Below are 12,401 nucleotides of genomic sequence, written 5' to 3' on the forward strand. Positions count from 1 at the left end.
TTTTTTTTTGGGGGGGGGGGGGGGTAAGTCAACATTTTTAGTCAAATTTTGAAATAAAGTTGCTGTAGGTCATTTGGTAATGACAACAAAATAAAATGAAAATGAAATGAATCTCCATACAAACACAAAAAAGTGTGACATGTTCTAATTTTTGACTGGCCACACAAGCCGGAAGGTTTCACGTGTCACGTGCCAAAATTAACAGTTCAAATTGTATGAAAAGTCCAAGCGGATACACAGCTAGATATATTAAGGTGCATGGACACTGGAAACCATTGGACCTCATTGAATCCGGATTCACACCTGACCCAAGAACACATGCACCAGAACCCCGTCAAATGGAAATATTTGATGATGATGTTTTTATTCACGCCTATCCAAAATGTGGTAAAAAACCCTTTCCGAGTCGTATTATCAATCCATTAAGATTTATAAACCCTCTGCTCACTCATATAAAATGTTGCTTTAACTCTTATGATTTCCAAAAGAAATTTATTTACAAGTAAAATACAAACAATCATAGTATAGCTTGCGGGACAAAACTGGACAAAAAAGACATTTCAACTTCGCAAATTTATAATGGAATAATAGACATTTATGTCGTTAAGAGTTATCTCTCTTATCAGAGTATCAATGAACCTTAACCTTAATCTGTTACAATCATATACCAAATATTATCAATATTGTTTAAAAAGTCAGCCAACATTCAAAACTCTCTCTCTCTTCCAGTGGGAAGTATTGAAAACAAAATTATGTTTTCTGCACTTTTTGATCAATTTGAATGTACATTGCCCCCCCCCCCCCCCAAATCCATTAGATATTTCTGTGTTATACCCATGTTCCATATAAAATGCTGCTGCATTAATCTTTTGTTTTATAATTAGGTACTCACTGGGTATGGGAAATGATTTTCATGCTACACAAAGGAAAGACTGAATATGACAAACGACCAAAAGAGGTCGCCATGTTGGAATTTCACTCTATGGACAAATTATGCGAGGAGGAGAGGCCCCGAGTTTTTAATACCCATTTCTATCCTAACGAAGTATCCACTGATTCACTGGAGGGTAAAGGAAAGGCTCTGGTCTTACTCCGAAATCCGAAAGATATAGCAGTGTCTTATTATAACCATATAAAAGACGTGAAACTCAAGACGTCAACTATGACCTGGGAGGACTGTGTGTATTTCTTGAATAGTTATGGAGGTATAGTTTTCGAATGCTATACCTATATTGTTTTCATTACTTAATTTACATGAAAAAGTGCCTAATTGAATTCAAAGGATTAAATTATGAACAGTATATGTCTATACATTGTATGTATTTCCATTACTAGAAATATATTATAATCGAGAAAAAAAGTGGGGTTTTTTTTAATCTCACATATTTTTATGTTAAGGTTTATGGTAAAAATAATTCATACAAACAAGCATTCTGAGAGTATTGCATTAGCAATACTAGTCCCCTGCCGGCAAGTGTAATCTGGTTCCGTTCCCGTTAAGAATTGAAAATGCCATAATTCCGTCAAAAATTAATGAAGCGGGACGAAATGCAAACTTGATCTATAACTAATCAAGGTAAAGCCACATACCAAAAATCAGCTCAATATCTACAAGCGTTTAGAAGAAAATTGCGGAAAACCCGTAAAAATTGAAAAGGCCGTAATTCCGTCAAAAATCAATGAAGCGGAACGAAATGCAAACTTGATCTCTAACTCATCAACATACACTCACATACCAAAATCAGCTCAATATCTGCAAGCGTTTAGGAAAAAAAGTGCGGAAAATCAAGTAGGACAGACTGACAGACAGACAGAGGGACAGCTAGACAGACAGACAGACGGACGGACGGACAGACTCAGAGGAAATCTATAGTCCCCTCCGATTTCACCGGTAGGGGACTAATAATAGGCGATGCATTTGTATTTTGTTTATAAAGATGTACTTTCTTATAGGAAGAATTGATTGGTTTGATTACACCAAGGAATGGGAAAACGAAATTAAGAAGAAAAAGAGGACTTACTTGTGTCTATACTACGAGGAGTTGAAGAAGGTTTTTACTACATATCCCTAATCTTTAGATTCTTACACTAATTTGAAAAAAAGAGGGACAAGTTTGCGAATTTTATTTTATTTTCTCCCTTTTTATACAGATTAGTTCAATCCTTAATTCTACTATTAAATGAGTTTAAACAAATCATGCAGTGATATTTAACTTTCATCACACAAGTTTAGTTTTTACATTATTGCATATACATGTCCTAATCTTTTATGACTATCATAGTAGGGAACTTTAACCCCACCCTAAACTCCTTCCCACTTTTTGTTGCAGCACGTTCTAATTCACAAATGTTAATTTATCCACATTTTTTGGTGGAAAAGTAAGATTTTTCTTCTAATAACCCCTACCCCACTCACGAAATAGGATTTGGAGTATGGATCCCCCTCCTTTTTGGTCAACTATTTTCTTGCCACCCAACACACACACTTTTGAAAAACGATGCTATACGTGCCTTCATTGCTTACCTTACCTGAAATTTTAACTTTTCTTCGCAATCCTCTAAGATTGTCCATTTTTTCAATTTTATATCCAATGCTTTATTTAACCTCATAAAACTTTTAAGTATATTACCCCGATAAAGCATCACGATAAAAACAATATACCTTTAAAATTTATTCTGTAGAATCCGCTGGCGACCGTTAAGTCAATAGCTGAATATCTAGGCATTCCATGTACAAATACTCTAGCAGAGGAAATAGTTTATAAATGTAAAATAGAAAACCTGAGAATCGCCAACAGGGAGAAATTTGATCACAGAAACCATAAGCGGTCCAAACCCCGAGATGAATGACCCGGATAAAATGTACAGAAAAGGTAAGTTTAATGTTTAAATAGTACTTTTGGATTCAGACAGAAATGAATTAAAAATATAGCAACGAATTGCTGAATTCCCATTCTGTATTTCTTTTATAATTTGATGGCGAAATATTCTTTCTGTAGATCCAGGAATTGTTTCAATTTTTAAAATTTGAATTAAATAATTTTTAAAAATACTTTGCTACATTGTTCTTGAACAAAATAAAGCTAAATTAAATTAATGTAAATTAAAATGGGTGATCACAATGGGAAATAAAGCCAAGTGGTCTTATGGTAAAGTGTTGGATGTAGGAAACTGTTGATTTGTCTTGCAGGAGAAGTTGGAGACTGGAAGAATTGGTTCACTGTGGCTCAGAGCGAGGAGTTTGATAGAGTTTTTAAATCAAAGATGGCGGAGTCAGAATTTAAATTTAATTTTGATTAGGTCAGTTTTTATTTCAAAAAAAGAAAACTATGCATATTTTTGAAAGACTGAACACCTTTTGTTTATAAAAAAAACCCATTTAAGAATTTGGGGAAAAATTTTTCTTTGTTATTCTTTTTCAAGCAAACACGCGTCATATGCAAGGTACTAGATTTATTTTTGAAAACTTGTGTGCCTATCCCTCCACCTCGAGCCCCCCCCCCCTTTCAAAATGATGAATTTCTTGTTTTTGATTCAGCGCTAGCTGCTCCAACCATGCAGACACACACGCACGCAGGAAATATAATTTATGCCTTTTATTGTTTATGAATTTTTATTTTGGATACATGGATGAAATTAATCATTTAAACTTATAATGAAGACAATCCAGTCAATTAGACGCATATGAATTTCAGACAGGAGACAATATGTGACTTCATTTATTTTTTGGTCATTAGGGGAAGGCCAAACTGCGGGGGGGGGGGGGGGGTCGAGTATGGAACTTGGGCATTTTACCTTTATTGCTAGACAAACATTTTTCAGTCAAGAACAAAATAAATATGTTCCCAACCATCTTGGACATAAAAAACATCTATTCATCATTGGCATAAAATAATAATCTGATTCCAAAAAAACCCCTCCCCTTTAGAAAAAAAATTATAATTGTGACCCCTCAAATAACGTTTAATGGTAGATTTTTTTTTATTTCTTTGCCTGTCAAAAACTGTTGTATTTTGTCCGGTTGCCTCCTCCCTTACTTCTTCCTTCGGGCCTGATTATTTTTGTTTACCAGTGTACGTTTGGGGTCAGGCGGGTTTCCAAGAAAAGAGAGACAACTCGTACAAAATACCGTCTTGACAGGCTGACTTAGTCGAATAAAGATGAAGTTTTAATAGTTAGGTGACCCCTCAAGCGAATGACTTGCTGGATTCTCCAGGGAATAGAAATATAAAGTTTTCTGTCGTGCTTTAAGTTGATCTGTTGATGGAATTTTCCTTGAATATAAAGCCATGCATTTTCAATGATATTTTAGATGGGAGGCTGTGTAGCACCTGTCGCGTCGGGCACTAGTCTTGTCTCGTAAACAGGGCACCCACACATATTAAAATAAGTATGATGTGTCCTGTATACGATACAAGTGCCTGTGCTTTGTAGATGAGCAGTTCTGTTTATTCTATTTAAAAAAAAATATCAATTTACCTTGGAACTCTTCAGTATGTACATGCAGTGTTTCAATCTCCTATGCAGAGTTGTCGTTCGTTCCTCTCAGACAATGTATGAGCCGATGGTAGACAGTGGCAGTGTTTACGCTGAGTTGTCGTTCGTTGCCACTGAGATGGGTATGCAAATAGTACCAGAACTATTCATAGAAATAACAGGTCTGTTGTCATTGTGTCTATGACATATTAGGCCTTTAGGATTATCAATTCATGAATTTGTTTACGTTGAATGAAAATAGAATAGGCCTACTTTTTAAAAATGTCAAGTTATTAATATTCAAATTATTCCGCCGAATGCACTACTTTATGATGGCGGCTTTTTTTTTTAAAGCGGAATTTTCATTTGGGTAAACGTAAGTACAGTTATGAAGGGCAGATAAAATTAAGGATAAATAAAAAATAACTTTATACCTTACAGCTTTGAGTTTCAATGCGGTTCTAGCTAAAAATCTACAGGAACAATGCCTAGCTTAGAATATTTGCATTGCATATATTTCATAAAATGTAGGTCTTTTCAATGCTAGAGCATAATTATATCTACGTCTTCTTAACACGGGGCATTTGGTTTTCAAGCCGTTGAGAATGAAAATGAGAAAATAAATATCCAGGGAATATTAAAAAGACATGTTCTTTTTGAAAAAAAAAACTCACTGTATTCCGCCTGAATATTGTTGGCATGACGCCATAGCAACGCCCTTGTAAACAAAACGTTGAACACGGGTTTCTACATAAAATTCACTCAATATCGTGTTTATGCGTATGAATTTTTAATTCCACGTGTAAAAAAGAAATGTCTGGGTTAAGAATATTTTTACAAAATGTTAACTTTGGCTAATGTAATTTCGATATCAAATTCAAGCTGACCCGTGTTCTTCCATAGACGAGCAATATGGTATCAATCAAAACAATTTTGAACAAAGTGTTAAAATTTTTTTGCAAAATATTATTTTTCAGGCTGTATTTGATAAACGTACGCCAAAAAATTGGTGGTTATTTGCAAGGCTAACACACGAAAAATTCCTAAATGTGGTAAAAAGATTCATTTGGCGACTTGGGACATTGTCTTATAAAATTTTTTAGACAAAAGTATGATGTTTGATTAATCCACGTGTATATTCTAAGAAATGACCAATAAACGATTCTTATAAACGCATTCATGCATGATAAATTTGTAAAAACTAAACATTATTGACAAAACATTGTAGATCATGAAACACAAAACCGAACCCCATCTTGTTTTTTGACGTGAGTACAACGTTTTGGCGCTCTTCGCTCATTGGATAACTCACTTTTTGGGAACCAATCAGCACGAGCAAAATTGAGCCAATCGGCAGCATGTATATTCCCTGGATAGTATATAAGCACGAGAGCTCTAGGAATTGGCATCAGTTGCATTCAACGCATTGTCAAAGCAAGACGCAAAATGAAAACTTCCATGTTGATCAGATCTTCCACCCTTCTTGGCACAATTTTGTCGTCAACAGGGCGTGCCATGCATCTAGACATGTATGAGTAAGTAAATGAAAAATGTAATATGCGTATTGTTGTTATAATTTTTTTGATAAATAACGTCATTATTTATCGCTTTACAATAGAGCGTCCATAGCAACGTATTTTGTTTTGTTTACAGGTTGGGTTGTGATTTGTGGCAGTTTAGTAAGGAGATAGGTGCCACAGTAGGGGTTAGTTTCTATTAAACTTGTATTTGATAAAAAAAAAATATGTATTTAATTTTCTCTCGTTTGCCTTTCGTTGTGTTTGTGTTCTAGCATTTTTAGTCTCTATACACTTTCTAACTCTATCTCTGAACTTTCTCTTAGCGTGAGCTGCTGTCGCTCGGCGAGCGAGTGAACAGCTTTGCCACAACTACCTCTGCTGCTGCTCTGTCTTTCTTCTCGGCAACAGATCTGCTCTTCTTTCTGGCCTTTCTGCTCTTAGTTACTTCTGTTGTTGGTTGTGTTCAGTTTGTTCGTCAGTTCAACACTGCAATGCAAGACCTCAGAAGAAAAATGGCAGATCTTGCAGAAGGTTAATTTTGTTGACTTTTCTTCGTTACTTCTGAACTGCATTTGCCATTTTACGACGACATTCATATTTTACCTGAACCATAATAAAAAAAAAAGCAATGGGAACATCTGGTTAATATCTGTTTACTAATTTTTCAGAGAACGTGCAGATGAGGCTGGTTTTGACTGCTTTGTTGAACGATGCCGACGAAGCCGAGAAGCCATTAGGTAAGTATAACTTTCGGTCCAACAAATTCATGTGTGAAAAAATAACGTTTCATTAATCTATAAGGAAGTGGATTGGATTTTTCTTTATTCAAATCAAGCAAATTTTTTAAATGCTCTTTGTATATTTCATTGTAGCTATGAAAATGAGCACCCTAGCTGAGGAACAGAAAAACTTGGCCAAGTGGTTGAATTTCCACACAGAGATGTTCAGCATCAGGTACCATTATTATAATCCAGCCTACTTTGTTTTGTTTTGTTTTGTTTTTTTTTTTTGGTTGTGTGTGTGTGTGTAACGGCATGAAAAGAAATTATATACAAGATATTTACATTTTACAATTCGTTTTCAGACTGGACAGCATGGAGGGCCACGCTAACAGAGCCCACAGTCGTACATATAGATACAGGAAATGAAGCTTTTCAGCCATAGTGTTCATGAACTTTGCATCAGCTTTTTTTTTTTATCATATTAAAGTTATTAAACAGCTAAATATGTTGCAATAAAATGTTGTTGAACTTTTGCTTCATTTGAAATTTGATAACACTCCTGAATACTTGAACTAGAGGGTACTGAACATTTGGGCCAAAATAAAATTATGTTTTTTTTTGGAATTGCCTTCCGCCTCATTTAAATGGCCCCTAGCTCCTGGAAAAATTTTATTGACCAAAAATAAGATTTTTTTTTATTCAATCAATTCTTGGTGTGTTACCACATGTGCCACCCAATCACTTAATAAGTGTAGGATCTAAGCAAAACTGGGTTCCTGGTTGTTGGGAGATACCCTTTACAAGAAGGCAGAAAATAATGTGTTCATTCCTTATTGAGATTTTTATCATCAATTTTTAATTTAAATTTGAAAAAAAAATAATTTCCCTCTCTCCCTCCTGGTTTTGAAACCTCCCAGCGGCAATTCCAAACAATTTTTTAAGGATGGCTTTATCATTAGTGAAATTGTAATTACAAACTGAAGGATGTCGATCGAATTTTCCTAAAAGGGTGTGTCAAGTTCCTTTTACATACAGTACTTTTACTTCTTTTTACTTCAATTTATCAACAATAAAGATCGTGGTAATGCTTCATTTAAATCTTGAATCGACTTGGTATGCATGGTTTGGATTGGTAGATTAATGGAGGTGTTCTAAGAGCCCCCCCCCCTTTCCGAAAAAAAAAAACGTTAGCGCTTCACATATAATCCAATCACTGTCAATTTACAAGTTATGACGCAGAACTTAGCGGGGAAAAAGAAAAGAATAAGAGTATATAAATTACATGTTAATAGTACTGAATTTATAATAGCGATTTCAAAATGCAACAGTCTCTACTTAACTGGGAGTCTCTTATAATGATAATTAATTTATATCTTCCCCGTACAATCTGCCATAATGTTGCAATTAAATAGACATCTTCTAAATTCAACCCAAAGGACTGATCATTTTCACGAATTAATATACAAAGTTGAAATGAAAATAACCATGTCAAACGTCTAATATGAATATGTTTTAGCTCAACCCTATATCCCAAAGTCCATAATTTGAAAAAAAGAATATTTTCATGAAACAATATGAAGGCATCCATGTGTATAGCACAGTTCTTCTTGATGAAAGATTTTCAACCATGATCATTTTAGATTTTGGTTAGAAAATAAAAGAATTTTGAAATATTTAAATATTATCAATTGTACTTACTATAGTATTAACCCGTTACAGGATATACCAAAATTAAAATAAGTACTTCAGCTGATGATCTAGCCAAATATTCTTTATTGCTGCTACTATCATATATGGGCTTACAATCAAAGGTGATAAATTTTTCATTTCATTTCAGAAGATATGCATCAGAAAATTAAATCACAAAACAAAATTAGTTAACACACTTGTGATTTCAAACAATTAAAAAATTATGGTCAAAATCTGTACAGTGTGGTAAGTTAATTTAGAATACTACACTTAACTGTAAACAATACATAAATTATAATCAGAAATAAAAAACAATCAATTTCATGCCTTATTACACCACATCTTTCAGCAAATAATTATCTTCAGAGAAAGAGGTCCATAAGCCACAATACCCACCCGAGTCAACTTGGCCCTGCTGCTTTCAGAAAATTTCCTATGTATTTCTTTGAAAAATATCAAACCCATACTGTTGCCATAAAAATAGGGACGCCTGAATATTAGAAGCATAGCCTACCTGTTCTAAAGAAAAAGAATTTTTAGCTGTTTTTCCCTGCATAAATATATTTTATTATAGCTGCACTCTAAAGCCTGAAGCCATAATTTAAAGGAGGAGAAATGAATCCACTCAACTTATAAATGTTTGCATAAATATATGTTATTGTGGCTTAGATTGCTACTTAAATGATTTGATCCTATAAATTCCTTTGTAAAATAGACTGGTTCAAACAACCTAATATTCACAAACTGAGGATTAAACTAATCATGGTTCAGGCTCAGCAACATTTTTAAAGGTTTTTTTTCTATATCATCAATAGTAACCTAACTCTTCCCTAAAGGGCACTGATTTGAACAAACTTGAATCTACAAAGTTAATTATGTTCTTTTTATAGAGGATGTGAATCCTCATTTGAACAAACCCTCAAGAATGCTTTATTGTAAGATCAGTTAAAATTGAACAAACATTGGTTCTGGACAAGATGAACAGCTGGACAAAATTTGATCAGAACATTTTTCTCAGATCTCAGCTCAAACAAGCTTAAAAACAAATGTACATGTATATTTAAATTACTGTACACAATTTAAGCTTTATGATCAAAACTGTGTTTAAATTGAAAAAAAAGAGAATATCTTTATGCATTAATTACAATTATTCAGAAAATCTTAGTGAAAAATAATGCAGAGTTTCAAACACAAACACATTTTTAAATAAGTAAGCAAAATATGCACACTTCAACAGAAATTTTCACTTCATGAACAAACTTCATCACGCATAATACATACATTAAATGTTATAAGAAAAGCCAAGACCAAGTCCAAGGGCTGTGATTTGATCAAACTTGAATCTACACAAAATGAAGAGATGCTTGCATCAAATCCATATTAATCAAATTTGTGGCCAGTGGGTTTTCTTATGCCCCCTTCCCCCAGTTATTTTCTTACACTTGTCAATGTACTTTAAAAACTCATTTCACAAATTATTTGTTAATAAATTTGAGGACTTTTTTCTCAAGTATTTTCTCAAGTACTTCAATGTGTTAAAAAAAATTATTCATTTCTACTTCATATTTGTTAAAACGATAATTTTGGAATATTTTTTGTTAGGCTGTATTTTGCACAGGTTATTGTGAATCCTTCATGCATATAATATTGATATAATGTACATAGAGTCAAACCTCGTTATCTCCAACTCAGAAGGACCAAGAAAATACTTCGAGATAACTGATCGAGGATTCAAGATATCAAGGGTAAAATACTTAAGGAATAAGCAGTTGGGACTTCAAAATGACTTCAACATATCCATGGTATTCCAGATGTCTGTGTTCGAGATACCGAAGTTCAACTGTATATATATTCTCTGACCTATACCCTCTATGTAATGTGTTTATATTTTAATGTTAAAAAAATTTTTCCCTAATCTACAATTCATATAAAACTACAAAATAAAATAAATCATATTAAAAGAAATCACAAACCTATAAAATTTTGGACGGAAATTTTTTTTATTAGCAAGGTCTTGGGGTGAACATTCTTGATCTCTCCTTTTCAAAAAAGAAAAAACTAGATTGTGTCGTAACACCATGAATGCCCCCCGCAGGCAGCCAAAATTTCAAATTGCAAATTTGTAGCTGAGATAATGATAGAAATTGTGAATTTTAAAATCTTTTCCAAGTACAAGTGGTTTACTGTCAAAAATCATCGGACCAGGACCAAATTTGAACTTGACCTGTATTTTCTGGTAAAATACCTGCATATGCAATTTCAACCTTATACATATATCCCTTCAAAAGTTAGAGAGCAGAAACTGAAAATTTCTTTTTATTTTTAAGTTCAAGAAGGATAACTCTGTCAAAAATCATCGAACCAAGACTAAATTTAAACTTGACCTGTATTTTCTAGTAAAATATCTGCATATGCAATTCCAACCTTATACATGTAATTATAAACATCACTACATAAGACAGTGGAAACTAAAAATTTCTTATTTTTTCTAAGTTCAAGGGGATAACTCTTGTCAAAAATCATTGGACCACAATCAAGTTCAAACTTGGCATGTATTTTTTATTAAAATACCTGCATATGCAATTTCAACCTAATACATACATCCCTAAAAAAAATGAAAAGAGCAGGAACTGAAAATTTATTTTTTTCTAAGTTCAAGAGGAATAACTCTGTCAAAAATCATCGGAGCATGACCAAATTTAAACTTGACCTGCATATTTCAATGATGAATCCATATGTCAAATTTGAGTTGAATGTGTGCAACTGTTGCCGAGATAATGAACAGAAAGTTAATGATGACAGATTGATGGAACAGGATTATTTTTCTATTTTAGCACTGAATTTTTTCCATGCTACATTACCGATACAAAAAATGTGATGGACCAAACCAATTTTGAACCTGGGACCTTAATTACCCGTTTAGCTACCTAACACCAAACCTCCTGGTCGCTATACTATTAATATTCTCATGTATTTCCCCCTTTCAAGTATAATATTAAAGCACAGTCACCTCAGGTCTTTCAAAAAAAAAAAAAACAACAACAAGAAAAAAAACATAAAAATGCTGGTCAGGATTTAGCATTGATTTACTGATAAGTACTTGTGCATTTCATTGTGATGTTTTATACCATATTTCTATATTGTACTGCAATTTGCAAAGAATATAATTAATATATGCAAAGAACAGAAAACCATATTTTTCATGTAAAGTAACATATGAAAAAATGTCTATGTAAGAAATAATAAATATGCTACAATCAGTCTATTACTAGTTTTATAAAAATTGACTAAAATTGATTAAATTTAAAACAAAATCATATACAAAGAATTATGATTTAATTAATTACTACATGCAAGTAGAAAATTGAATCTAATTCTTATTTTACAAAACTAACAAAAGTAAATTACTTAGGGAAATGACTCTTTGATTATATAATTTGCAAAATTAACAATCTGTTAATTGTGTCACATGGTATTGTTTAAGCCAAACTAAAGTATGATGGATAGTGAAACACTAATCAGCTGCAATGACTAAATTTATTTTTTTTTTCAGTACAAACTATTTTAAAAGGTTAAAAAATATTTCCAATTCAGGAGGAATTGCTCTCTCATAAAATTGAAAAATTAATATATACAGTTCCTAAAACATGCTTATATTAGCAATGTGCCAGGATAAAACAATTTTGCTTTAATTCTTATGAACATAATTCATAATTATAACTACAGAGAGAATCATTCTGCTGTAAGTGTGAATTCACTGTAAGCATGATCATTGCAACTTGGTTTTTACTGTACGTATTTTCTTTTTAATTTTCTTTTCATCTTTGACAATGATACGGTCATACATCATCTCAAATTTTAACCAAATAAGATATTTGTTGATTTTTTTTTTTATTTCTCTCTCTTACAAAATGGCCATACCTATAGAAGAATTCTGATTTACCTAGGTATTTCTAGAATGAAACAAACTTCCTCTAGCATTATTGTTCCTAAA

General features: G+C 32.8%; 1 protein-coding gene across 1 annotated transcript; it reads left to right on the top strand.

Moving 5' to 3' along the window:
* The first annotated feature begins 5,626 nt into the window (after positions 1-5,626).
* On the top strand, positions 5,627-7,251 carry LOC133202670 (uncharacterized). The gene is made up of 6 exons (XM_061338527.1): positions 5,627-6,011; positions 6,130-6,181; positions 6,320-6,527; positions 6,665-6,733; positions 6,869-6,950; positions 7,081-7,251. Exons 1-6 carry the CDS (start codon positions 5,923-5,925, stop codon positions 7,142-7,144), a joined length of 564 nt encoding a protein of 187 aa, XP_061194511.1. The 5' UTR covers positions 5,627-5,922; the 3' UTR covers positions 7,145-7,251.
* Positions 7,252-12,401: the final 5,150 nt, after the last annotated feature.

This window comes from Saccostrea echinata, unplaced genomic scaffold (assembly GCF_033153115.1).
Source record: "Saccostrea echinata isolate AGI-Se365-2 ecotype Australia unplaced genomic scaffold, CSIRO_AGI_Sech_v1 ptg000047l, whole genome shotgun sequence".
NCBI lineage: Eukaryota > Metazoa > Mollusca > Bivalvia > Ostreida > Ostreidae > Saccostrea > Saccostrea echinata.